Source organism: Gasterosteus aculeatus, chromosome 7 (genome assembly GCF_964276395.1).
Source record: "Gasterosteus aculeatus chromosome 7, fGasAcu3.hap1.1, whole genome shotgun sequence".
Lineage (NCBI taxonomy): Eukaryota > Metazoa > Chordata > Actinopteri > Perciformes > Gasterosteidae > Gasterosteus > Gasterosteus aculeatus.
In genome coordinates this window covers 20,779,185-20,806,234 of record NC_135694.1, presented here as the reverse complement: position 1 = coordinate 20,806,234, position 27,050 = coordinate 20,779,185, and the positions used below count along the sequence as shown (strand labels likewise).

Here is a 27,050-nt window from a genome sequence, read left to right as displayed (position 1 = left end):
TTTGAAAGCATCAAAGGTCAGATGGCCTCACACGAATAACACAGGGCCAATAATCTAAAGGGGGATATTCAATATCCTTGTAAAGCTGACCTATTTTCATTTAACAATATTAATATGTGTACTACCATGTTCACAATCCAACAAAACAGATCAATAGTTTTGTAAAACCTCTATGTAGATTCATATTTTGTGTTTGACAATAATGATTTAAAAATGATTTTAATGTAACTCATCGACAAGTAAATAATAAACTACACATAGCACTCTAAATAGCAATTAAAATTGTTTCTCTAAACAAGACAACTACTATATGTTTGTATGTCTAATTGTTGAAAAGCCTTTGGTAAAAGCTCCTGTATGAATTGGCAGAACTCGGTTTATGATCTGCATGAAGTTGAAATATGAACCGGTGGGTCAACTTTTGCAGAGGAAAGGCACATAGACACCGTATTTAGATCATGTAAGGTGCTCCTTCTGCTGGCCCCTCAAGATTTATAATAATTATTATTATTATTTCATTTTCACCCTATGCTTAAGTTGTTGTCCTAATGGACAGTCACAGTGACAAACCGACAACAAAAAGTGAAGGAAGAAGAAAAGTTACTGCTGCAGCTCCTGACAATAGCCACTAGATGGCAGAAAACAGACACGGCGTCATGACGTCACATCCGGGCTGGCCTCTTAGCTCATGTGTAAATGAGTGCAATTTGCTCCTAGTCTGCATTTAGATCTATAGACTGAGCACTCTCAGTGTGGTGGTGCTATACTGCATAGCTTGGTTACATATAAGGAGCGCAGTGTTGTTTGACCAATGGTCTGACAAAGGAAATAGACTAAATATTGTTGTGACATTGTTCAAATGAAGAGAAGCAAAATTCTGTCACAGCAATGGCTGTTTTAAAGCCCAATTGATGGAATGTTTGACTGATTCATCTGCATAAAGTGGTGAAGAACATATTGGAAAAATGATTTGAAACAAGGACCTCCTCATGAAGCAAACTATGATTACCAAGAGGGACACAGCAGCAACAGACAAAGGGCAAAGACAGACAGACAGACAGCAGCTGATTTAGACCACTTGTCTTCTTTGAGTTGATGACATGGCTAAAAATAAAACATTTAAGCAAGAAGTGCCACTCGACACAAACCTGAATAACTTATTTATATATTTTATGATTATATCACACATTTCTATCAAGGTCCTTATATTTCTTTTTGTTGCACTGAATTTCCCCCACACGCTTAGCACTAGGTGTACTTTCAGTCCGAGCCATTATGTCTGGTTCTTTCTAATTTGATGGCATATATTTTCTTAAAATATTGATATCTACATCATGTTGATGAATTAGCCCCATTGTCTCCTGTAGCCTTTCTGCCATGTATATAAAATGTTTCATTTTATCTTCAGAATGGACATTCCATAAAAGATCAAAAAAAAGTATACAGAAGTAATAAAAATAAGAGATAAAAGTATTATAAAATTTTATTGTTTAATTACTGTATGTACTCTGCATACTGTAACCCCTTCCCAAATGATCTGTTAATATGCTTATGACCACCAGACAAATCCGGTATCGCCTTGAAATATTCCACAGAAATAAAATACAACAAATCTAAACAAGGAGTCAACGGTAAGCGGGAAAGTCTTTCACACTCTGAAATCAAGAAGAGAAAATGCATATACGTTTTCTGCAATCATGCATGTATGGAGATGAGATAAATTGTAATTCTATACTCCAAAACCGTCAACCTACTCCCCATAACGATATGAAATTGGCTTGTCAATACAGAATAATAACTGCCAATGCTCAACATTTTTTTGCGAAATGCATGAAATTCTCAAGTATACATATCAAACAAAGTTACATTACACCTTCCTTATATGTAAATTTAAGAAAGATATACATTTTCAATATCCGGCACCTCACTTAGTTTACAGAGTTGAAAAGGTTATTAACACAACCAACCAGGGCCAAAACAATAACAACAGTAGCTCCGCTATAAAGACACACGAGATGTAAAGAGGGGAAAAGATATGATGTGAATAAAAGTTGTTTGCGAGTAATATTCGAGTAGCTGGGAAGGTTCGTCCCAGTGCACTGTAGTCCTCCTTCACATTTGATCTCGGAGTTTGGCGAGCCTTTGAGAAAGTTCATCCTTTGGACAAGTGAGAGCAAAGAGCGGCATTAGTGAGTAAGATGAAGATGAGAGAAGAATCGCAGTTATTTGTCAAAGAGAGTTGTTTACGGAGAACCAATTCTTTTAAAAGTTGTTGGCAAATCCAGGATTTTTAATGTCATCGTTTGACTTTGTTTACTTCTACTGTAGTCACATTTCCTACGCCTGTTCAGTTTACACAGGTGCCAACCATCCAGTTTATATTTTTTTAATGTATATTTACAATTCATCTTTGTTGAATGTTGAAAAGTGTTAACACTAAATGCGTGCATGTGTACCTGCTCTGCAGAGGCCACGCTGGTACCCACGGATCCGGTCTGTCCCTGAGGGAGCTCCATGTTCAGGTCCAATCTAGACATTACGCACACATCACAACATGCAAACCTTATTTTTAGATTTCAAACACAATGTCTTGTATCTGAAATAACAACCACTATTTACACTTCAATGTAAGAGTGTATATCTTACATATGTGTATGTGATTGAACCTCATTTCATGAAAAATGGTGAGAGAATAAAAAAAGAAAAAAAATGAAAAGGTTACCCTGCTTCATCTGCCAGTTCATGCATCAATGAGTCCACTTGATTCTGAAAAGACCGATGAGATTTACAGTGAAGGCGTTTGTCTTGAGCAAACAACAAGAAAGAATGTGAGAGTAGAGAAATGTACCTGTGGCGTAGTGAGTGTTGTTGTGCTGCTCATGGTGTCCTCCATATGGGCTGTCTGAACATCCAGAGTTTCAAATTGGCGCTCAAATTTGTCCATGAGGCCTGAGATCTGAAAACGGGGATTGAGACACTTGTTTTAGTGCAGGTTTGTTTCCAACAAATAGCTAAAGGGAAATATGGAAGTAAATATTTTTTCATTTTTAAATTACTCCCTACCTTTTCCAGATTCATAGATTTCAAAGTGGCATCCATGCCTTTCACCACTCCAGCCATAGATTTTGTGACCTGAAAAATAAATCAGCATCACTAAAATGACGAGCCTGAAATGCAAATCTTTAACGCGTAGCTGATTTCAAACTCAACAGCAGTTCGGAGTGACCCAGATTAAAATGTACCTGGTTCATTGTGACTGCAGTTTGGACCCTTGCTGCCACTGCATCTATCCGGGCACTCATCCTCAAGAAGTTCACCGACTGGTTCTTCTGTCGGATGGCGTTCTCCGCGTGGATTCTTGCCACTTCCATATTCCCCTTCTGGATGGCCTGGGGACGGGCAAGAAAATAGGGCGGTAAAGTGAAAACACATAACCAAAGGCCGTGGAAGTTATCGTGGTGACCTGCTTCACGGCGCCCACTTACCTTCTTAATTTTAGCCTTCTCAGTTTTTTCCTCTTTGTCACATTTCTTGGAGTTTCTTTGGAGTTCTTTGGCAGCGAACTTTAAATTAAAGAGCTGTTCTGTGACACAAGGTTAAGGAAGCACCAAGTCCAAACAAACACAACAAGCGACCTCTAAAAAAACTTGGTTTGAATAATTGCAAAAGAAAGTAATGGAAGGTCGTGGCATTCATGTATTACGATTTTATATGTAATAAACGAGTATGTATTTTGTGTTTATTTTAGTTTCCTGTGACTTTATTAGATTAGATTGGTTAACTTTATCTTTAACTTTTATCAAATGTCGGCTGTTGGATGTCCAGCCATTTGTAGTGAAGCATTCGAGGCCTTCAAGTCCACTTTCGTCCTATTTTACGAAGTCTGGAAATAAATAACGTTATGAAATGTTCAGGTTAGGCAATAACTAAGTAAGTCGTGTGTTTTTAGTCGATATCTCACGTATTTGGCGATGTTTCGGAGGACTGTCAGACATTCGGCTCACCGTCATGTTGTTATGTTCGCTCTTGTATCCCCACAATACACCGCGCTCTAACGTCCCGTTCGAGTCGCCGTTTTAAAAGGATACTTTCCATTGCCGACATCTTGAGGCGATTTTGACCGATTCCAACAAGTACACGATGAAATAACAACCGTCAGTTGGGTAAGAAAAGCCAAACGTCAGTGAAACTTCAGGCTTTCGCGTTTCGGTCTTCGGTCTCGTCGCGTCGCGTCGCGTCGCTTCGCGTTCTTCCGCACTTCCTGGTGTCTCACCAAAATATGAACGACGTCATCGTCACGTGGTGTTGGTATTCCAGTTGACGTCACGGGAGGTGACTACCTACCCCTCCTCCTGGCAAAATGTGAATGAAAAATAATATGAACAACTTTAATGTTAAAAGGTGACACGTTTAACATTCACTCGCAGCTTACGCGTTGGGGGATATTTCGCGAGGGAAGACCGGGTGATTTGCGGGGCTTAGATTGGCGATTTGGTGATTAGATGAACGGCGAGGATCGCGGCGGGGAGAGACGATGACTCACCCCCGTTTGATGTGACGTTCACCCCCGCAACCGCTCGGCAGTGCGGCGACACGCCGGTAGCTCAGCTCAGACACGGCGGCGTGTGCTCCCTCGGTACAGGACAAACTTCATGTATTAGTTACGATCAGTTCGGTTCTCCCCCACACGGCCTGCGTAGCTCGTATAAAACTTGTGGCGGCCACCTGCTGGCGTCAGACGCAAAGACCCCGGGTCGTGATTTACCGTAAGTGTCGTGACGCCTGATTGCCATGGAAACAGTGCCCCTGCGCTGAGAGGAAGCTGTCACTGTTAACTTCGGCATCAGCCTTTCTAAAGGGTCGGGTAAAACCTGTTGGATATCTCAGTAGTTTCATTGTCTTGCGTGTCTGCTCTGCTTCTACTTTCCATTTCAATTTGATCACAATCAGGTGAGTTTTTAAACCCGTGCGTCTGTATTATTGTGCCTTGGTATTAAAAAACGCAGCAGATGTTACTGTTATCTTACTCCAGTGCATCACCCCAAATGTAAGCCGGTTTGACTTGTGCATCTATGTCTTTAAAACGAGTAAGAAGGCACCTCGAAATACAAATGCTGGGCTCATTTTAATATGTGATATGAGGATTTAGTTAGTTATCTAACTAGTGGGCAATATTTGAGTTTAAACATCAAATTAACAAAAGTAGGTGTTGCAAAATACCACCAGACCACAATAATTTATAGGTTGAATAATATAGCCTGTAAAGGGATATGATCCATTCACGGGCTTGCTAATAGAATACTTTATGACTTTCCCAACCCTTAACGCCTCCCTAAGTGGTGCATTTTGTGTCGTTTATTGTGCGCAGGGAGATAATCCAGCAGTGATGTTTCATTCAGGGGCTGCATGACTCATATAGTCTTATCTATAAAGAAGCCAAGTGGTAGAGGAGCAGTGCTGCTGCAGGACCGAGCTGATGTAACCCGTGAGATTCACTAGAGGATGCTGTGGGCCAGCGTTCCCTGTGTTCCCACAGGCCCCTGACTTTATTCACACTGCTGACCGCTTAATGCACTAAAAACATCACAAGACCACAGCGTGAGTGAAAACAGGAGAGGTTGGTTGTGTTTTCACTGGAAAACACATTGTATTAAATATCCATATTAAACTTTGGGTGCATTGACCTTAATTTATTAAATTCAACAGTTTTGCTGTCCTACATCTGGATTCAAAACAACAATACATTAGAAATGTACAATGTATGCAATAAATGGTCAATAATCTCTAATCACTACACAGTTATGGAACTAGTATGAATTTCTGATTAGGTAAAGATATTTAGAGATGAAAAATTATTATAAAATAGTCTTAAGTACCATTGGAAGTTTGTGCATCTTCACATCTTCTGTCTTGAACTCAAAGATAAAATGTTCTGTTCTATATCTTTTTTTGTGAATAGGAGTGGCAGAGTAGATCAGTAAAATGTCCAAACATCTCGTGAAAAATGTCCAAATCTCTTTTGAACATTTAAAAATGTAGTACTTAAAAGAAGTACTTTATAAAGAGTACGGTATTCATTTCATGAGTTAAAGGTGATGATGACATTGTCGATATTTCAAACCACTGTGAGAATCCTTATAACTGTAATGCTGTCATAAAGGCAGATGAAATTGAAATACCTTTAAAGCCGTCTAGCAATGGGATCAACATTAGCCTCAGTAGGGAGTGAGTCAGTGTACATTAATGATGACGTGCCCCATTGTCACATTCTGACAGCAGCAATAAGCACAACCCTGTTTAATGACATCATTAAGTGGCCTATTGTGCAACCACAGGGTCACATACCTTTAAGGTATGACACACTTAGATACAGCGCTCTTACTTCAGGAGGAGAGCTCCTACATACAGGCACAATATAAAAAGACTGTCCAGACTCTCCATTATACATTCATTTTTTTATAGAGATGATGAATTTGGATGGATGGATGTAAAGAAGATGCTGGGATGATATACAGACAACGTTATAAGGTTTTCCGCGTCATTTCCGTGCATTGTCTTTTTAAAAAGGCTTGTTGCACAATGTGTGATGTGATATGTCCGACCTCTGTTTCCTAGGTGATGGTGATGGAACTTCAAGCGGAGAAGAGGTTCCACAACTTGACCCTTGAGCAAATTCAAGCTCTGGACGAGGTCTTGACTGAGGTCATCCCCATCCACGGACGAGGAAACTTTCCCACCCTGCAGGTGAGAGCGAAAGATATCATTCGTGTGGTGAGGGATCGGCTGATTGAAAGGAGCATCCAGGTTAAAGATATACGGCTAAATGGCGCGACTGCCAGCCACGTTCTGGTGAGAGACAACTGCATGGGCTATAGAGACCTAGACATCATTTTTGGAGTGGAGCTGCCCAGGCAGGAAGACCTTCAGGTGATAAAGGAGGTGGTTCTGAGCAGCCTACGAGACCTCCTCCCTTGTGGGGTTAACCGGCGGAAGATCACCTCCATGACCATGAAGGAGGCCTACGTGCAAAAGATGGTGAAAGTCTTCAATGAGCATGACAGATGGAGCCTCATCTCGCTTTCTAACAACAGAGCTAAAACCGTGGGGCTCCGATTCATCAGCTCCCTTCGAAGGCAGTTTGAGTTCAGCGTGGACTCCTTCCAGATAATACTGGACCGTATGCTGGAGTCTTACTGGGAGACCGAACGGAGGCAGGGAGGAAAGCCGTCATTGAATGCTGGGGATTTGTCTAAAAGAGACAATGAGCAGGAAAAAAAAGCCAAGCCAAGCATTCCTCAGGGTGCTGAAGCCGCTGTGGAAAAAGACTCTGGCGGCGAAGGTCCACTGTCGATTGAAGGAGCTTCTGTGCTTGAGAAAAATCGTCCACGTGCCATGGTTGAGCACGTGGATGGAAAGCAAAAGGCACAAGCGCCGTTAGAACACGAGGGCATCGACGTGCAGCAGGAGGAAGTGGACGTCACAGAGGGCCTTCATGCAGAGAACGCCATTGTGTTTGAGCTATGTGAAGGCAACGGAGAAGAGAAAGGACTGTTCCACAGTGATTATCCTGCACTCTCATCTCCTGAAGCTTTACTAACAGATGTCACGGGTCCGCTGATGCCACATGCATGTTTGAAGCCACAGAGCAATGAACAGCTGTCTGGAAAAGGACCGGAAAAGGCCGCTCCACCGGAAAACCTGCATTGTGCAGAGACGGCTCAGTTCAAAGTCGACTCCGTGAACTGCAGCGCTGAAACTACGGCAAGCTCTCAAGATTTACTACATGAATATTCCTTTCCTCCGCCAGCTAAGAAAACTTGCAGCACATCACAGGGCGTCCTACCGGACTTTTGCCCTTCACCAAAACTACAAAGGAAAATGTCGAGGAAGCTGATCGTTAAGCCTGAGAAATGGTCTTTACTGACTGATTTGTCAGATCTCACAACACAGCTGTTTCCGCCCATAGATATACCCAAACCCCTTCAGCCTCCCTCAATGGACAACGCTCAAGTTCAGGCCTCACATGTCCCGGCCTCCAAGCCACAGACCTTTGACGCCCTTTCAGCCGGCACACTTTGTGGCTCCAAGGAAACCGCAGAACAAACCGTGAGGCCGAAACACTCGAAGAAGCCCCCCGACTCCCAAGCGCAAAGCTGCGCACGTGCAGTGGACGCTCCGATCAACGATCAACCGCCGCAGCAGGTCGCCGCGGCGAGCTCCTGGGCCGGGGCCGCGGGGGAGCCCGCCATCACCGTCGAAGCCGAGTGCATGCACGGGGACTTCGAACAGGCGATGGACCACCTCCGCCGCCGCCTCATCGCCACGCGCAGCCCGGAGGAGATCCGGGGCGGCGGCCTGCTGAAGTACAGCGACCTGCTGGTGAGGAACTTCAGACCGGCCAGCGAGACCGAGATCAAGTCCTTGGAGCGGTACATGTGCTCCCGCTTCTTCATCGACTTCCCCGACGTGAGCGAGCAGCAGCGCAAGGTCGAGGCCTACCTGAGGTGCCACTTCGTCGGCAACGAGGAGACCAGCAAGTACGACTACCTGATGACCCTGCGGCGCGTGATAGACGAGAGCACGGTGTGCTTGATGGGACACGAGAGGAGGCAGACGCTCAACATGATCACGGTCCTGGCTCTGAGGGTGCTGGGCGAGCAGAATGCCATCCCCAACACGGCCAACGTCACCTGCTTCTATCAGCCGGCGGCGTACGTGACGGAGCCCATCTACAGCAGCTACTTCGTCGCCCAGGCCCAGCCCCCGCTGGTCTACCACCCGTACCCGCTCCACGTCCACGTGCACACCGGCCTGGTGTAGCCGCGGTGACGTGGCCACGGATGGTAGGTTTTAAAAGAAACAACACGGCGCGTTGTTGTTGTTGTTGTTGTTGGTTGCTTGGCCCCCCACAACCCCCCCGCCTGCTTGCCTGACAGGAGAGATCATAAAAAAAGGCCTGAACTGGAAAGGGAAGGCAATTAACTCATGTAACCCTTTCAAAATGAACACTTTTCGGGGAGGAAAGAAGTGAGCCCTGCTTGTCCCGACAGCGTTTGAGTGGATGGCGGTTTCAGCTCGGCTTCGGCTCGACACTGCCAACATGCCATGTTGAGGAGGATGTTGTCATGGGACGATTCTCCAAAGGCTTCAAGATGCACGTCTCCAACGTGATAACGTCCCGTTGGCAGAGTAAGTGATTTAGGTGGGTTAAATACATGATGACTTGTCGATGTTTCTGAGGCTTTAGAAACCTCATATAGCTGTTTGGTGAACCATCAGTCTCTGTGGAGTAAATTCTAGCACTTGAGCATATCTTTGCATTCACTGTATAGATGGAAGCTTCAGAGAGGACATTTTCTGTGGTGTGTCCGTGTTGACGTGAGTTTTATATTTGTGAAAGTAAACCACCTAATTCAAAGGTAGAAGGAAGAGATCCGAGTAGGTTCCATTAGGGACTGTATCAAAAGGAGCGTGGTGGTGACGTGAGGCTTACCCTCTTTATTTATTGGAGACTGCCATCTTCACCTGGACGGTGGCCGGGCATCGTGTGCAAACAACACACCAACTGTCTACAGTTTGACAGAGTTTAATTTAAATGTTCAAGTGTTTAGTTGTGCTTTTGCATTGTAACATTTAGGAATAGTGTGAGAGGTTACAAATGTGCTGTGATCTCACCCCTTAATTCACTTGTCTTTGATTCTCATCTGAAATGCATCACAAGGATTTACTGATGGTATTATGAGGGGTGTCGTGGCTTTTTTTTTTCACCTGCAAACAAAGAGTTGAATTCAGTTTTACCCAAAGTGCAACAGGCCGAGTCGTCTTTCTGCGTGTAGCACATGTTAGTTTGTTTGTTGTAGTGGATCTAGAGAATGCAAAAATGTTGCTGCACATTTCAATTATTCACTGCATCCAGCAGGTTTTGCCCTCGGCCCCTGTGTGCTTGTTCACTGTCTGTGCACAGCTACAGTACATGTACTCATATATATATTCATGAGAAGAGACGTAAGCACCGGGCAGGATATGTGAGCTGTTCTGAATCACAATGTAAATGCAATTAACTGTTGTTAAGTAATGATGATGTTTCTGACATTGTGAATCTGTACACATCCAGTATGATAAAACTCATGTGTGCCGTTGCCCTCTGTAGCTTTGAGGAGATGCATCTATCTCGAGAGCAGTCAAGGAAATAAAATAGTCCTGTTGTATGTATTTGCTCAGATGGTTGTGTTGCAGTGCTAATAAATATAACACAAACTGCTCTTTGTCGTAGAAGCAGTTTTTTTCCCCTACAATTCCACATCTCCCACTAACGTGCTGATCCTCCTCAACACTAACATACTATAAAGATCTTCAAATGCACTTATTGTATGTCGCTTTGGATGAAAGCGTCAGCTAGATGACATGTAATGTCATTTAATATCCTGTTATATACAAGGAACATCAGCTTTCTCAAAAATAGAGAAAGCTTCAGCTTGTTGTTAGGCCGACAGAAAATTCCACTCACTTCATTTATACACACACACACACACACACACATTTCATGCATTGATTCATTTTAAGTCCCATGACCCTCCAGCACCTCTGCGGTTAGTAGGTGTGGCAGAGCAAGCTGTGTCACACCTCAACCCTGATAGTTCCTAGCGTGACTCACCCCAGCTCTCCAAAGCAGTAATGCAGAAGTCTACGACGGTCTGTCCGAGTGGCAGAATGCTGTATTGTTCTGAGAACTTCGGTGAATGCTTGTGACTATAAGAAGACTATAAAGAAGCTGCAGATGGCTCAGTTGAAGTGCTGGTGAACAGTTGTTGAAGCTTCAGGAATTAGGAAAGAGACCTCAATTAGCTACACGGAAGGAAAAAAAAAAACAAGAATTCATTTTAAGATCTTTTTTTGTTTTTTATTAAAAAAGAAAACATATACAACCAAATTATTGCGTATAAAAGACAGTCACGTAATCTCAATCCACCTAGAGTGGAATGTTATCGTATCAGTCATCAACTAATCTGACGCATCGAGGCGAGACTAAAAGCCATCTACTATATGAAAATAAGATTCCAAAATATGAATCGTAGTCTTCTCACACTCAACCAGAACCATTTCAAGACTTCAGTTAATGTTGATGCTCACAGCACCCCAGATGCTGATTTGATTATTTTATATCTCCGAGCACCAGATGCTTCAGCACCCACCCACACACACACACACACACTTTAAAAAAAGAAAAGAATAAGCAGAACCTCCTAGAGCTTTCTCTGATGTCGGCGACCTTGCAGAGTGATGACGAGGTGTGTTCGGATTAGAGCACCCAGTGTTGACTATTTGAGAGTCCACTTTCCCGGCTTCTCCCGACCGGACGCCGGCTCATTTGAAGCGACCACCTTCGAGCTTCGAAGTAAACCCCGTTGCTGCGACAACAAAGGATCCAATTTGATGCAATTCCACAAGAAACACTCAACAATGAGGAATGACTCCTTATTAAACGAAACAACGTGATTTTGATAGAAACAGCCATCAGTCCATGAGATAAAAAGAAACCATGCATAAGATTTCCAATCAGATCCCTTCAGTGTCATCATACAGACATTGGTATAGATTTAGATATATTTCTGTCTTACTTACTCAAAATAAAATAAAAAACTGAATGTCTGCTGGCACAGTTTAAACATTCCTAGACCCGAAAAAAAAAAAAAATTTTCTCGACTATCTTTATTACTCAGCTGCCACGTGGAGAAGATAAATGTGCAAATATTTCCTCTTTCTGAGAAAATCACTTCTACTCTTAAGAAAAAAAGGAGGAAAATCCCCCCACCAAAACAACTGAATTAAGGAGCCTAAAAACAGTCAACACCACAGAGAGGGAAGCGGGGGAGAGACATCCAATGTTCCCTAGGCCATGGACATCACGACGTGGGACACGGGCTGTAGGGCTATCAGGCTACTGACTGTTGTACTCACTGCAGTCACTTGGATCCCTACTATTGCAAGTTGCTTGTGCCCAAACTGCACCGGAGCCGCACATATTGACTAAATCTGAGGGATTTAGCTCTGCAACAAACTAATAAGGCTTGTGGTTGTGAGGAAAGTACCAAAGAAGTGGACATCAGTGACCTTAACCGGCACTGCACGTGTCTCGTGGATGTTGTGACTCAACTAGTGGCCGCGAGCATGAAGAGTTTCGTTAAATTAATTAAAAAAAAACAAAGAACTAAAACACGAGCACCGTTTTTTGGCATCTCCGTATCTTTCTTTGGTGACCGGGGAGGGGAGGGGGGGATATGAAAAGTCTCGGGAGAGACCAGAAGAGGAGGCGGAGGGGTTATAGTGTTTAGCACTAGACTTGACACTCACAGGAGGAGGGAGGAGGAGCGGCGCCGCTTCTCCAAGGCTCCTCCAGCGAGCAGTAAGGCCGAGGTGAGTTACTCCAGTGGGAGATTATCCGCGTTGAACAGCGGCTCCATCGACCGAGGAGGGGAAACCCCTCGGCAACACATTGTGAGCACCATCAGTTCTAGTCATAAGCAGTGTCAGATAAAAAAAAAAAAACATATATATATTTTATATACACTTGTACAAAAAGAAAGAAAAAAATCCCTGAAGTGTTACGCATGTTAAACGGTTTGTTTTTAAATTGAGGTTTTTAAAAAAGAGGGCCGTGGTGTCAGTGACCCCAGCCCATGAGGTGGCTGACACGGGCTTTCTCGGTCATGCGGCGTACCCGTCCTGAGCGGGACATGCCCAGGTTGAGGGGGTCCTCCTTCGACCCATGGCCATCGTCCTCCGACTCGTCCCTGTACAGAACTGTCCTGCGGCCCTGGTTGCGCGTGCTGACCCGCCGAGACTTGCACTGGCTTCCTCTCAGGCTGCCGGCGGCTGCTGATGCCGCTGCAGCTTCCGTCTGCATCCCGTCGACGTCGTCCTCTTCCTCGGGCTCCTCCTCTTCGGGTTCTTCCTCCTCTGGCTCCTCCTCCTCCTCCGGCTCTTCGTCTTCATCCCCGTCCTCCTTTTCCACCTCTCCCTCATCCTCGTCATGTCCTTCAACTACCGGTTGTTGTTGCTGCTGCTGATCCTCTTCATCCTCATCTTCATCTTCACCTTCCTCGACCTCTTCCTCCTCCTCCTCCTCTTCCTCCTCCTCCTCCTCCTCCTCCTGGTCCTCCTCTACCAGCGGCTGCATTCGTGCTCTTTTAGGTCTCTGAGTCTCATCGTCTTCTTCTTTGTGTCTCCTCTTCACCGAGGCTGCCACCTTACTTTTAGCCGAGTGATGTACCGACAGGCAGGGGGCTTTGCTGTAGTCGTGATCTCCCCCTTCCACGTACTTCTCCATCTCAGAATCAGAGCTGTTGTCGCTGTCCGACGAGGACGAGGAGGAGGAGGAGGACGATGAGGTGGAGGAAGAGGAGGAGGAGGAGCTGTTGGATCCGGATCCCGCCTCCTCGTCATCCTCCTCGTCGTCAGACTGCGGCGCCTCTGGTGGCACGAGTCGCTGTCTGGAGCCGTTGTTCACTGGAGCCGTTCGATGCATGTTTCGCTTGGTCCCTGCTGTGACAGGACAATGGTTCATTTCGGCAACTGAGCTGTAAAACGTGACGGCATTTAAATGTCAGAATGTATCATTGGTCGTACCGGACTTCTTCACTGGAGTTACTTGGCTGCGTGTCCCGTGATGCGGCCCTCGGCTTCCACTCTCGCCGCTTGTCCCTGAACTTGGGGAAGAAGGCTGGAGGTCTTCCTCCTCTGCTACACTGCTGCTTGGATGAGCTACGGAAACAAAAGACAGATAATTACCGATCCATTCCTCAAACAATGAGTTACGCCTGATCTTCGGTTTTAACAGAATTATACAAAGCTCGCTACAATATGCTAAATTGGAAGTATCATCAAGATTCTGCACAACATTGGCACCTAAAATAACCATGAAGCCACGAAAGCGCAGTCTCACCTTTCTGTGTTCTCTGGGAACGATTCTTCGTTGAGGTCTGGGATTTTTTTGGCTTCAACACCTTCCCCGGCTTGTGCTTCCCTTTTGGGCTGAACGTATGAAAACAGAGGGAAGCAATATACTTAACTTCATTAAATGACAGCAGGGTGTCACATCCATCAGCTTATATGTAATAAAGTGACGGTTTTCTAATAAGGAGTGTTGAGTGACCGGTTAGTGAATGAAGCGCAGCACCTGGGGGATGTACTGGCAGGCGGGGAGTTGCCACCGTTGTGCATTCGGTTTCGGTAACTGAGTCTCTGAAGAGCCCGCCGTTCGTTCTGAATGACTGACTTGTGGTCAGAGATGATGGAGATGATGTTTTTTTCAAAGAAGGCCGACAAGCTGAGGGTCATCGTGTAGATCTAGACGTTAAAACAAGGAGGTCAGAGGGAATCTACCGGATTGCCACACGGGTGTAGTTGCTTTTTCAATCGCAGTGATGCTGCTTCACCTGGGATTTCTTGTTCGGCGTGTATGCTTTGGAGTTGCTGAAAATGAGGCGCACGTCTTTGGCAAACTCCATGGGGCTTTCATAATTGCCTGCTCCCAGCGTCTCTGACACTGTAGCCAGATCCATGGGAGTGTCAATGATGTTTCTATAGTCCTGTACAAAACAAGGTGGCGGACGAACATTAATAAGGGCGATTTTAATTTGACTGACGCTGATGTCCACATTGTTGACGTTATTAAGAAGCCGCTTTACCGGGTACTCAAAGAGGTCAACTGCCTGTCTGAACGGCTCGGAATCTGGCGAGACGATCATTCGACGCAGCAGCTCTTTGCATTGACCTCCCCAGAGATTCACATCCAAAACCCCACCGCGCTTCTTGGAGTTTGGGTCAGCTCCCTGGCAGACAGAAGATGAAATGAGACTGGAGCTACTGCAGGGGACTGATGTCTGCGGTGTTCCATGATGGATTGTTGTGAGACACTGGACTCAGGTCCCTCTTACCCAATGTCCTGAAGATGTCCCCGGAGTGTCAGAGTCCACATCCAACTCAACCTACAGAGGAACACATACAAATTCAAACAACTATTTACAGCACGTACAGTAACCTAATGAAAAATAATAATAATGGAATCCTCACCTCAGCTTCTCCTCCACTGCTAATCTCAGACCTCAGTTTACGATGCAGATCCAAGATGTCTGTGCAGCTCTGGTCGCTAAAGGAGATAGAGAGCTAAGGCATCAGACACGTGCGGAGGAGTATTAAATATTGTTACCCCAGAATCCTGGAGGTGGATGAACGGTTCGTCTTACCTGATGTAGTGTAGGAGAACATCAGTCACCACCTTAGCCGATGCTACAATGGGGCTCTGGGGTTCGTTGAAAGTGCGGGCATTGTGTTCAATGTAGCGCACTTCCCACATTAATGCAGAGATACGCCTGCAGCAGAAGAGAGAATATGCACTTCAGCCTAAAATGCATGCACATTGGCATCCGGACTTTGGATTTATGGAAGGATGGAACGTGTGTGTTCATGTGGCCGACCTCACCTGTAAAAGCGGTTCTCCAGTCGCTTGCGGACAGTGCTGAGGTCGGTGGCGTAAGACACCGCAGTGCAGTACAGCGGGTAGTCCTGCAGATTCACTGGTGATGAGAATGCCTTGGCCACATCTGCGCACAAACGTGAACGAGATCAAACGTGGCCGACGCGTACGAGACCAGACAAGAAACTAACAGCCGTCGACCATTTGGTGGCCTACCCAGTGTAAGGAGCTGATCGATGCCGTGGATCACTCGCTCACAGTCTTCATCCCGTGTGTGAGCACCCCACTCTCCCTCCTGAGGCTTATAAAGCAGAGCCTGTAGCTCGTCCTCGGCCACCTCCACACCGTCACCAACCTGCTCCGGCAACGCAGCTGGTGGAGCCACAAAAACGCTCAGAAATACTATGCATTGCAAATATTTATCAGCCACACAATTCAATAAAACACTTACATTTCTTTAGAGTTCTTCTAAAGCTCTGGTTCACCAAAATAATTTTACTTCAAAAATGGATTACTTTTTTTTGTCGTTCTTGCCGAGCACTTAATGAGATTAAAGAGCGAGAGACGGTGCCCTATTCTTTACAGTAGCAGAACCATCTTAACGGGGAAAATAAGTTATTCTAAAAGGGGCTCTTGGCAGGCGGCGTGGCTGGAGAGCAGCCGAAGATTTAAGGCATGGATGGCGAGGGGGGCGGCGGGAGCAGACGCACCTTGCAGCATCGATCGGACCCTGAAAGCACCGTCTCCACCTCCCCACATCCACCCCATCCACCCGCCCCCACGTCAAACGCTTGACTGCAGGATCTTATGCGCCTTATAATCCGGTGCGCCCTATATATGAAAAATGTTCTAAAGTAGGTCATTCATTGAAGGCGTGCCTTATAGCCGGTGTGCTGTATAGTGCGGAAAATACGGTAATTAAAAGAACTCATCGAATAAGGTTTCTTTTGGGACTTATGACATATATATATATATATATTTATGTCTATTCATTTTCAGTTTTCATGGTGTAAAACCTGGGGAGCGTTGACACTGGAGAGCTTTTTGTATTATTAATACCACTGACCTTCCTCAGGAATTGGCTCCATGTCCCAGGGACTCAATTTCTCCTGCTCTCCATTATCCCACCTGATGAGAAAAATCAAATTAAAAAAACAGTTAAACATAAATCCCACTGTATGCAAGATTACCATTGTTTATTTGATTAAACTGTAATGAAACGTGACATTGTGTCAGCAAAGAGGAACATTAACTGAGCGCACGGCTGACACACTGCGTTGGAGTAGAATACCCTACCAGCACAAACAATATAACAGCACAATACACACTCACTTCACTGCGTAGCATTGAAACAGGCTGTCTGGATACTCTGGCTGCAGCGGCTCTTGGTCCTCCACGGAGCCGAACCACCAGGCGTCATCAATGATGCTGCGGAACCTCATACCTGAAGAGAGCAAAGTGAAGACGGGCTCAAACAAAAGACACGGACACCACACTGAATCGGCAAAAAAAATAGAAATGATGTATTATGTAGATCCATTTTTAAACCATGTGTACTGAAAGAGCGTTGTCTCTGGCTGGTATTTGTACATCAGACCCCAAATTGTGTTTGAAGAATCCAGCTTTTGCCACTATACAACTGTTTTGTTCCTCCACCCATTCAACTGATAAATGTGAGTTTGGGTCCTAAGGACGCCTCAGTGTACGCCTCTTTAGTTCAACACTAAAAAGGAAGAGCTACTGAATTGATTTCCCGCCATTAACTTTCTGTGACGTCTGATGTGTGAAATCAAAATACTCACCTGGCTGCCAGTTGTGCTCTTTAGCCTCGTTGTAAAACTGCTGCAGTACCAGAAAATCTATCACGTCAGGCATGTCATGGTACCTTTAAAATGTGGGAATGAAAAAAGAAATGAAATGCACCCACTTTAACAATTATCAGCATGATCTGTTTATGCGGCTTGTAAAAGGCTTACTTTAATGAGAAAGACTCGTTGGTCATCTTCCCCGAGACGGGGTCCAAGAAAGCCAGTTTTAGGCAGCACAAGGTGGGAGGTCCCACTTCGTATTTAATTCCAACCACCTTCACAGATTCCTGGTCCTGAAGGGAGCAGCAAAAAAATACATCAACGGTAACAACCCCAGCAAAATGTTCTTTTTCGAACATTCTATAAATATGACCCATGAATGCACCAACACAACTTGTGTCCGACGTAATTTAGATCAGAAGTTGGTCGAGCTGCTGGTATTGCCTCTGGTGGCAACACTAACAGCCTAACACGCTAACAAGCGGTTCCAAAATACCGTGATATGAATGTTTGGCCACACCGCTCAGCCTTACTGGACGTACTGAAACTACAGATTCCTCCTGAGGTACACATGAATGTCTGCACAACATTTCATGGCAATAAACCAAAAGGTTGATGCTGCAGTTAACAAACTGTCCTAAATGGCCTCCAATGGAGCCCTTGAGGGCCTCCACACATCACTACAGTGTAAAATAATAGCATGTGCCTCACCCTGAGGTCGAGTCTGTTCCACGGCTGTTTCTGAGGGTTGATGCTGTAAGCTTTGGCCCTGCGCACAGCTCGGACGTAGGCCTGATGGCCCTGTTTGAAGTAGATGAGCTGGAGGACAGGTGAATCATGATCAAAACGCAGGTAATTGCATGTATTTTTCTTTTTTGGATATGAGAGTTACACTTCTTACCTCATCTCCCATTTGTGGAACAAAGGGAGAGCGGTGTGGGACGGTCTCCATTATCCATGCAGGTGGAAGCCACTCTTCCGCGTCGAGTCCAGCCAGAGATGCTGGCGCTTTCTAGGTATGTGCAATTAGGAGAAAATGTTGAAGTCAACAATTTCTCCCCAGTCGTGTGGTGAAGACATTCACTGTGGGTAAAGGAGCCTCTGACATACCTGCTTGGTCTCCTTAGGCTTCTTCCTCTTCTCACTGTCCCTCTTCTTGGCCTCCTTTTCCTTGCCATCGGCTTCTTCCTCCTCGGAGCTGCTGTAACCTTTGGGCTGCACAGGCCTCCTCGTCAGTCTCTTTGGTGGCTGGAGGTTGATCCCAGCGTCGGCTGTCCAATCAGAATATTCACTGGAGGAGCCGCTGGGAACCAAAAGAGGGGTGATGTTAGTTGGGTGAATGTAACAACAAGTCGACAACGTTGCTACGGCAAAAGAGCTTTACCCGGAGCTGCTCTCACTCTGCCACAGAGCTTCCCCATCAGAGGAGGCCGCGCTTTGCTCCGCCTGGGCTGCTGCCTGTCAACAAAAAGAGAGAGAAACCACCGTCACTGTTATGGATGGTAGTTGAAAGGTGTCATGTATGGAAATGTAGAGTAGAAAGGCGGAGCGTACATGTCCATCACTGTCAGATTCCAACTGGCTGTCAGAGTTACGTCTGTTGCTGGAATTTCGCCTCCTCGTCCGTGCAGGCCGGACTTGAGCTGAGCGGGTCTGGTAGGCGTGACGCTGCTCCTTTTTCTTGGTCGGGCGCCGGGACCGCAGGCGCGAAAGAAGCAGATCGCTCTACGAAGTGTGCGTAGGGAGGTGGGAAAATGAGAGGAGCGGGAACCGATTGGCATATGTAGTATTTTTTTCCCTTGTGAAAACAACTATGAAAATAAGCTTTGCATACTGAGGGTGTGCAGGCGACTGGTTTCTTCCTCCTCTCCGCATTGTATAGAGAACATTCCATTTCGCCTTTAGCTCGTCTGCACTCCTCCACAACTCTAATAAATAAAAAATAATAATTTCCATTGCAAAATGAAGACAAGAACACTAATATATATATATATAAATAAAAATATGACTTTCTGCAATGTCCTTGTATGTAATTCTGTCTGCCTCACCTGGATATGCCGTGTGGGACTTCATTGACCATCACTCTGTGGCTCCAGGCCAGCAGGTCCCTCTCAGTGGCCACTTGACTACGCAGGGCATTATGCTGCATCTGCCACAGCCCGCCCACCTGCACACTTCTCTGTATTTCAGCAGCCGGAGATGAGGCCTCCCCCTCTGCTTCATCGCCCGCTAAATAACAACAAGAGATTGGTCCAGAAATATATGCAGTCAACTCACACTAAAAATATAGTATCCACACATTGCTCATGCTCAGTTTTAACACATTTCAGACTACTAAATGGCATCATTTACTAACAAAGAATACAACACGTTACCGAACATCCCTGTAAACAACTTCCCTTTGCACCATGTAAAGTTAAAAATACCCTCTGCATCTGGAGCCGGCTCCTCCCCGTTCTGACGCTCGTCCTGCTCATTCTGCAACTGTCTGATGAGGTCGTCCAACAGGCTCTCTCTGTTTTCTGCCGTTTGCTGGCCAAGTACCTGCTCAACCAACTCGCCATCACCTAAGCAGCAGCAAAAAAACAAAAGAAAACACTTATTGTGTGAAACGGTCAGTTTTACTTACATACTATACAATAACTATACTGTACAGGCATTCTGAGTGGTAACAAACAAGCAGGTTTTACTGTTAGCCATGTATCCTAGCTGGGGTACTAGCTGATCCTCCTTGCACTTCTCTCTTCCTGGCACCAGGCGCTGGTAGTGGGGAGGATGAGGGTTTCCATCGACATCCACCAGGAAGGGTGGAGGCATGAGGTGGGGGGCTTGCTGCGTCTGCTCGTCCAGCACGTAGTTATTAGAGTCACGAATGAGAGGCCGGTAGTCCGTGTGGAAGAACATCTGGTCGGGAATCTGGAGGGAATAAAGAGTACGTTGGTTTAATAACAAGGAGAAAAATATTATCTTTGGCTCTCCCTTCCTCGGAAGACCTGGACACACAGGACGTTAGGAAAGAGGTCGTCATTTCAAAACCTTCTTGACACCCGGCTTGAGGTTTAACTCTACTCCTGCTGTACCTTACCTGTACCTAGTTTGTTGACGGTTAGAAGTCATTACCTTCTCGTATGGTCTGCTGCAGCCAAAGCCAAAGATGAGCAGGTGGCCGTGCGAGTCGGTGCAGGAGAAATGTTGCCCATCAGCGGAGAACTTGCAGTCAAAAATTGCGCCGTGGCCTTGCCCTTCGATCTGGAAGCAAAAATGTTAGTAAGAACTCAATGAGAGAGCAGAGAGAGAAAACTACTAATGGCGATCATTGTAGATAAATCACCATGTTGAAGAAGTTGCGGATCTTGGCTCCTTTGGTCAGGTCCCACATGTAAATGTTGCCATCGTGGCCGGCAGATAGCATGATGCGGGAGTCAAATGGGTGAGCCTCCAGCACAAACACCTCATCATCGTGACCCTTCAACAGAGGGAGAATTGCGCAATTGGTTGGTAAGAAACAAAAAACAGTCTTGTCCATTTTTGCGCAGAAGAAATACCAGCTTCACTCGCTCACAGATAAAACATGCAGCAGCTGTCCGGTGGTTGTGCTCCACACTTTGAGGAGGTAGTTGGACACGGCTGTAATGATGGTCCTATCTGCACGGTCCCAGGCCACCATTGTCACCACCAGCTTGGTTTTATCATCCCCATTGGTGACAGCGGTTCTGGAGAAAAGCATCCCGTCAGGCACGAAACACTATGGACACCATCAATCGCCAGGATAGAATTGTTCACTCTCTTACCCGGGCAGCCTGGCAGCAATGTCTAAAGTGACGCTCTTCCACTCTTGTTGCTGGTAATGCCAGATCCTGGCCGTGCCGTCACGACTGCCACTCACGAACCTTAAGCTACGCACACACATCAACAGTGAGGGTCTTGAACACCGTACAGAACTACTGGTTGAAGTCGATGATCTCGGCAAGCACACTCACCTGTCACTGTTATTGCTAAATTGGACGACTATGACCTTATCCTGAGACACAAAGAGAGGTATGTATTTTTTTCAGAGCTTCTTTCAATGAAGGTAAACAGAAAAAGAAACGAGAATGATGCAGCTGCTGCATTTTGTTTCTTACCGTGTGCGCATCCATCTCAGAGACCTTCACAGGAGAGTCAGCACCAAGGTAGTAGACTCTGATCAAGTGATCAGTGCCACCGGTGGCCATGAACATACCACCTGATAACAGTGAGGAAAATCCCTGTGACAAGAATAGCCTACAGCAATCTCTTTATATCAATAAGTATTATTACTATGTTAAAACAATCAAAACATTTGTGATTTTGCTAACAGGGAATTATTCAACAACAACCCTCCCACCCCCGCACACACACACAATCCTTAAAATACACACTACTTCCTCACGGTCTGTGTTACATAAGAATTGCTGCAAAGGATTAATAGCAGACAGGGAAACTTACCACTGCTGAAGGAGGAAGTGGAGACCTGAACTCCCGGACGTGACCGCTCAACAAACTTGACGGGTTGATCGCTGAGAGCAGAGGAGAAGCACAACAGCTGTAGTTATTTCCATGGAAACAGACAAATGCTGGAGCTACGAAAAAATGCTTCCAATGATGCAGCAACACTTACTGGAATTTCATGCTGAGCGAGTGCCACTTCCAGAAACACACCATGCCGTCTGCACCGGTGGAGGCCAGGTACCGCGTCGTACCTTTAACAGCAGGACAAAACTAACAGGGACAGAGAGTTTGTGTTGGTTAGTTGAAGGCTTTACCAAGATTTTACTTGCTTTACAGTAGAGATTACAGTGTTCCCCAACTAGGCACGAAAGAATAAATAACATTTCCGATTTTTGTCTGAAAAATATACCGGATCCGCAACAACTACCCTCGGTCGGTTATTTTGTCATGTTTATCTGCCACACCTTCAAGACTAGTCTGCAAAATATTGTCTAACATGAATCTGGTAAAAAGAAAAGTTGGGGACCACTGATCTAGGCATTAAGATAAATAAGAGGATTTGGGGTCTAAAGTGTTTTCCGAGCTTTGTTTGCGTTATTGCTTTAAGATGCTCCAGCCTCACCTGTATGGATGTGATGGAGGCCCCGTGGGCCTGCAGAACGGTCATCGGTGCACAGGTACGCAGGCACCACACCCTGATGGTTTTGTCGCAGCTTGCTGAAGCAATGAGGGTGTTCTCGTGGTTGACAGCCATGTCACAGATCTCGGCCGAGTGGCCGCGGAGTGTTGCCAGGAGCCGCCCGTCGTCTGTTGCCCAGATTTTCACCAGGCAGTCATCAGAACCCTAAATCACATAGGTAACAAAAGAAAATACAGAATCAGACCATTTCAATGTATTCTTTATATTTATTTATTATCCGTCTTGCTTTAAATGGTAAATTGATGAGAAAAGAGAGCATCATGGGACGACAGACATCCAATAGTTGGCTAATCTTGTCACTTGTCTTACAAATCTGGAGAACCCCCTCAAATGGAATTTTAAAAAGAGATTTGTCCTAAAAATGTGCTTTCTGATTGATTTTCTCTTATGATCTGGAATTTTCTTTTTGTACACTTAAACCCCGGCAATAACTTGCTTACGCGTGACTCAGCAGATGGAAACACAACTAGTGAAAACTCACATATACAGCAATAATCATCTCAATCCAAAATCCTCACTCACAGTAAATATCCTGCGGCCGGTGCGGTCAAAGGCTACACAGTAGACAGAAGAGAGGTGGCCAAGGATACGTTTGTGTATCTTCATATGTTGGTAGGAGGAAGACGGCAGCACCTGGTTGAAACGAGCGGCACCTGTGGCCTGGCGAGCACCCAAGATGGACACTTGATAAGAAGACAGATAACAATGATTAGTAAGAACAACAGACTTATATTCACCTGTATTAGTCTGGGGGCCCTGGGACCTCTTAGCTGGTAGAAATATGTACAAAAGAAATAAAATAAATAAAGGGTATTACACACCAACACTTGGCAGATCTCCATGGCTGACCGGAGGTTCTGGTGGACGTCCACGGTGGAGTGCAGCAACAGCTGAGCCACTATATACTTTGTGGCTACAACCTAAGTAACCAGGTAATGCGTTAAAAAGAATATTAGGGAAAGTGAATAATTACTGATTTAGATAGTTAAATAATAAATAATGACATATCAAAGAAATAGAAAGCCTGTTAAGCTTATTTAAAGCCAAATCCCCCTCTTAAATTATATTACCATTTTATAAAGACATGCAATAGAGATTTATTGCAAACAAAACAAAACCGCAAACAGGACTATGGTGGATAGGAGGGAAATGCTCACTTTTGGTAGTACGAAGCAGGGACTGTCTTCCGAGCCCCAGAAGGGTTTGGACTCCCGGAACACTAGGTGGGATCTCCTTCTCTATCAGCGGGCCTATACGCTGACACACACGCAGCAGATAGTCGGCAGGAATGTGCTGGTTCAAAATCACCTGTGAGAGTCACAGACTATGGTTAATAATAATAACACCACTACTACAAAGTAATAAAACAATACCTACAATATGCAAGTAGCATTTATTACCAAAACACAAAATAACATCTTCGGTTACATAAAAAAAGGTTTAAAGACATCAAATGAACTCCAACAGGCCATGATTTTTACAGGCACCACAATTAGTTAAAACTGACCAATTTGAAGATTTCCCCCAGACATTTAGATCTAAACCAATATATCACCAATGAGCTTGTTCTATATGGCAGACTGAACAAATCATCTATTCAGCTAGTTTCAAAACTCCCATGAACATAACTACAAAGAAACACAAATCACATTTATAATTAGCGTTTAAACACAAAGTATCAGCTAGCATCTAAACTATATTCTTGTTGTTTTGTGGCGGGAGAGAGGAGGATGATGGCTAAACTATCATCTCTGATGGAACACACCTCCCACCCCATTCAGGACTCCCTGGCTGCTCTGTACTCCCTTCAGCCACTGGCTGCTTCACCCCTGGTGTGTGAAGGAGGGGGTCCTCCTTCCCCATTGCTGTCAGGCTGCACTGACATTATGCCGTAACAGTTAAAACAATTCTGTCTGTATATATAATATCTGTCTGTATTCATAGAATTTTCTTTCAGTTATTGTCGATTCTTTCTTTTTTTGTTACTGCTTATTTATAATAATTGATTTTGTACTGTCTGTTTTCACTTTGACCTTTGCTCCTGTTATCTTGTGAATTATTTCAGGATTTTCAAGGATGGAACACAGCATTCTCAAAGGGCCTGATTCAAACTACAATAAATAAAACAGTGTTAAGACTTAAGAGGTAAGTATAGTAGTAACACATACACATCCATCAAGTTAATCTATAAATACTAAAGTGACTTATTGTATCGTCCTATTTATACTTGCTCACAATTGTAATATGGTTTTATAATGCAGCTCGTTGAAAAACACGGAAGGTGGGGAGAGGGGGAGGGGGAAGAAAAGCGCTCAGCGAATCACAAGAGCCTCTGACGAATGTTCCGGTTCGCTCGCAAATAAAACCGTGATTTCATTGGCTCCAACGGAAGAGTGGCAGCTCACCGGATCTGGCTCAGCCTATCACGACCCACCCTGGTCTCTATTCTCCTCCTACTAGCCCACACAATACCAAAGCCTATATTTAGTTATTTACCGACGGGCCTGCACTAATATAAATGTCAAAATATGTTCAAATTAAACATAAACGGGTTACCGCCGCGTCTCTTCTCGTGGGTTGATTTAATTACAAATATTTAAATCACGAAGAGATAATCGTCAATTAACATAAACGTTGTACGCTTCATTTGATTAAAATGTTAATAATGACAATTCCCACTCACCAAATCTTGGAAGGTCCGTTTGTATTTCTTCCCGTCCCAACTCCATCGTTGAGGGACCAACTAAAGTTTAAAGAAAAGCGGTTAGAGACGCCACAAAACCAGCCCGTATGTTCGCGGCTCGACAACGCGCTTCTTTATCAGATACCAGACAAAATTAGGGAAAATTTGCCCAAAAAGCGGCGACATGTGCAACCACACGGAAACAGATGTAAATAAACACAGAAGGATCCAGCTGAACCTACCTCATACTCCTCCAGCTCTTCAACCAGAATCTAACAACAGACAGACACCGTTAGCGTTAGCTGCTAGCACAAGCTACTTATCCAACGTTTTGCGTATAACCGTTTGTCAATATCTTGCTTATTGTATGTTGTTACCTGTGATGCTTTCTTACAGGGTCCCGACTGTAGAAATCTGGCAATGAGGTAATACAATTCTGAAAAGAAACAAGTGTGTTAGCTTGGTACTAACTAGCGCTGCTATTGAGCCGAGCTAACCTTAGCTAGCTCCGGGCTGCACTCGGTTACTTAGCGCGTTAGCAGGCTCACAACTGCAAACTGTGACAATACAAAATGTCTCGTTGTGGGTGAAAGGGGCTCTCAGCACTCACCAGCTTCGGTCTGTAAACACCGTTCTCCTGCCATCACTTGATGAAGCGGGAGACATTAAGACCAACTGAGGTTTTAGCTTGCTCGTTAGCCGCCGGCTAGCTAACAGTAGCTAGTTGTGTGTAGCTAAAACAGGCTAGTGAATGGCCTCCTCCGTTCTCAAGTTGTTCCCTGACCACCTGGTGCTCTGTGTTAGCGCCCTCCAGTGGAACAATGTCATATTGTTTTTAATTTAAAATAAATAAACGCTAACATGCTCAAATCCCTTACAACTTCAGAAAGATATATGTCTCTGTGTCTCTTGGATTTGTTTACACATGTGGTAACACAAGTGGTTAATTACAATTTCCCAAACTTACCAACATGAACCAAATCATCTCTGCAACATTTCCTGTAGTTGAAATTCAAAGAGTGGGAACTTTTCTTATTCATGGGGAATCATCCATTGTCAATTTTGAGATTATTTTAAATTGCCATATGATTCTCATGAAGAGCTCCATTCATGATTGTTCATTGTCAAAGTAGGAGTTTCAGACTTTAGACAAAACTAATTTATAACACAAACAATGCTTATTGTGTTGTTGTTGTTGTATCTGTTGTTTCTATATGTGAAATGTATTGAACACACTAGACAAAGATCAAATACAAACTTAAGGAGTGACTGTTTTTTTCCGAGGCAATCAAATGCTGAAATAAAAAACCCAGAGAGCATGTCTGATTCACGACTAAAAAAAAGATGTCACCATAGTTATTTAGAAAACCGAACGTAAATGTCCTATGAATTTGAATGAAGCATAATCTTCTTTTCGACTTCTCACATATTGTTTACATTGTGACACACAAGAAGTGCAAGACAAACAGCGGATGGCAATACAACTGCAAAGAGTATTTAAGTCGCGTTTGTAGTTGTAGACACATTCACCATGTTCTGTTTGTCACTACATCATCTTTCTGTGTGTGTGCGTGTGTGGGCGTGTTTGGTTTAACGGTTATAGAGCTATGATATTCAGGCATGGGCGTTTTTTCCCCTCAGAAGTAAATACCAAGTGTCTGTTTGCACTGCAGTGAAAGCACAGTTACAAGTTACAGGAGAGTTTTAAAGGAAGGAGAAAGGTCAATAAAATATCCAAATTATGTACATCATTCAAAAGCTGTGAACTTGAAGACAAAGTAGAGCAATTCATTAATGTGGACAAGTGTTGTATCAAAAAGTTAGTCATATAAAATTGCAGCAAATCTTTGGCTTGATAACATTTCAAAACCCTCCAAAATACCACTTTACACTGTGATTTGGTATCAAAACTGC

General features: G+C 44.6%; 3 protein-coding genes across 4 annotated transcripts; 1 reads left to right on the top strand and 2 right to left on the bottom strand.

The window, feature by feature from the left end:
* Nucleotides 1-1,465: 1,465 nt before the first annotated feature.
* Nucleotides 1,466-4,948, bottom strand: chmp1b (charged multivesicular body protein 1B). Its single transcript, XM_040180496.2, has 9 exons — nucleotides 4,544-4,948; nucleotides 4,089-4,352; nucleotides 3,486-3,583; nucleotides 3,243-3,389; nucleotides 3,064-3,132; nucleotides 2,849-2,956; nucleotides 2,723-2,766; nucleotides 2,457-2,529; nucleotides 1,466-2,157 (listed from the first exon to the last, which is right to left on the bottom strand). The coding sequence occupies exons 2-9, from the start codon at nucleotides 4,102-4,104 to the stop codon at nucleotides 2,113-2,115; spliced, it is 600 nt and encodes a 199-aa protein (XP_040036430.1). The 5' UTR covers nucleotides 4,105-4,352; nucleotides 4,544-4,948; the 3' UTR covers nucleotides 1,466-2,112.
* On the top strand, nucleotides 4,645-10,262 carry LOC120821651 (terminal nucleotidyltransferase 5C-like). Its single transcript, XM_040180492.2, has 2 exons — nucleotides 4,645-4,766; nucleotides 6,616-10,262. Exon 2 carries the CDS (start codon nucleotides 6,619-6,621, stop codon nucleotides 8,818-8,820), a length of 2,202 nt encoding a protein of 733 aa, XP_040036426.2. The 5' UTR covers nucleotides 4,645-4,766; nucleotides 6,616-6,618; the 3' UTR covers nucleotides 8,821-10,262.
* Nucleotides 10,263-10,878: 616 nt separating this feature from the next.
* On the bottom strand, nucleotides 10,879-25,983 carry brwd3 (bromodomain and WD repeat domain containing 3). Of its 2 annotated transcripts, none has more exons than XM_040180276.2 (40): nucleotides 25,747-25,983; nucleotides 25,514-25,572; nucleotides 25,379-25,408; nucleotides 25,137-25,196; nucleotides 23,611-23,761; nucleotides 23,275-23,373; nucleotides 22,976-23,136; nucleotides 22,376-22,597; nucleotides 21,923-22,023; nucleotides 21,751-21,821; nucleotides 21,408-21,508; nucleotides 21,264-21,304; nucleotides 21,075-21,179; nucleotides 20,846-20,996; nucleotides 20,615-20,749; nucleotides 20,404-20,532; nucleotides 19,974-20,199; nucleotides 19,710-19,850; nucleotides 19,332-19,512; nucleotides 19,118-19,211; nucleotides 18,838-19,008; nucleotides 18,668-18,741; nucleotides 18,394-18,586; nucleotides 18,185-18,295; nucleotides 17,995-18,102; nucleotides 17,452-17,576; nucleotides 17,278-17,360; nucleotides 16,808-16,919; nucleotides 16,542-16,603; nucleotides 15,692-15,847; nucleotides 15,482-15,602; nucleotides 15,246-15,371; nucleotides 15,073-15,148; nucleotides 14,937-14,987; nucleotides 14,688-14,831; nucleotides 14,436-14,588; nucleotides 14,177-14,346; nucleotides 13,943-14,031; nucleotides 13,627-13,761; nucleotides 10,879-13,542 (listed from the first exon to the last, which is right to left on the bottom strand). In XM_040180276.2, exons 1-40 carry the CDS (start codon nucleotides 25,778-25,780, stop codon nucleotides 12,662-12,664), a joined length of 5,433 nt encoding a protein of 1,810 aa, XP_040036210.2. In that variant the 5' UTR covers nucleotides 25,781-25,983; the 3' UTR covers nucleotides 10,879-12,661. The 2 variants fall into 2 exon arrangements, with proteins under 2 accessions (XP_040036210.2, XP_040036211.2); XM_040180277.2 differs by having other exon boundaries at nucleotides 10,879-13,539.
* Between the last annotated feature and the right edge of the window lie 1,067 nt (nucleotides 25,984-27,050).

What these genes read in the sequence shown, in the direction of transcription:
- brwd3 (XM_040180276.2), bottom strand. Translation starts at nt 25,780, where the DNA reads ATGGCAGGAGAACGGTGTTTACAGACCGAAGCTG. An exon ending in CCTCCATCACATCCATACAG is followed by an intron (nt 22,024 to 22,375) that starts GTGAGGCTGGAG and finishes TGTCCCTGTTAG; the next exon opens with TTTTGTCCTGCTGTTAAAGG. An exon ending in CTGGAGAACCGCTTTTACAG is followed by an intron (nt 15,372 to 15,481) that starts GTGAGGTCGGCC and finishes CTTCTGCTGCAG; the next exon opens with GCGTATCTCTGCATTAATGT.
- LOC120821651 (XM_040180492.2), top strand. Translation starts at nt 6,619, where the DNA reads ATGGTGATGGAACTTCAAGCGGAGAAGAGGTTCCACAACTTGACCCTT.
- chmp1b (XM_040180496.2), bottom strand. An exon ending in AATCTATGAATCTGGAAAAG is followed by an intron (nt 2,957 to 3,063) that starts GTAGGGAGTAAT and finishes CCCCGTTTTCAG; the next exon opens with ATCTCAGGCCTCATGGACAA. An exon ending in GAACTGGCAGATGAAGCAGG is followed by an intron (nt 2,530 to 2,722) that starts GTAACCTTTTCA and finishes CGTAATGTCTAG; the next exon opens with ATTGGACCTGAACATGGAGC.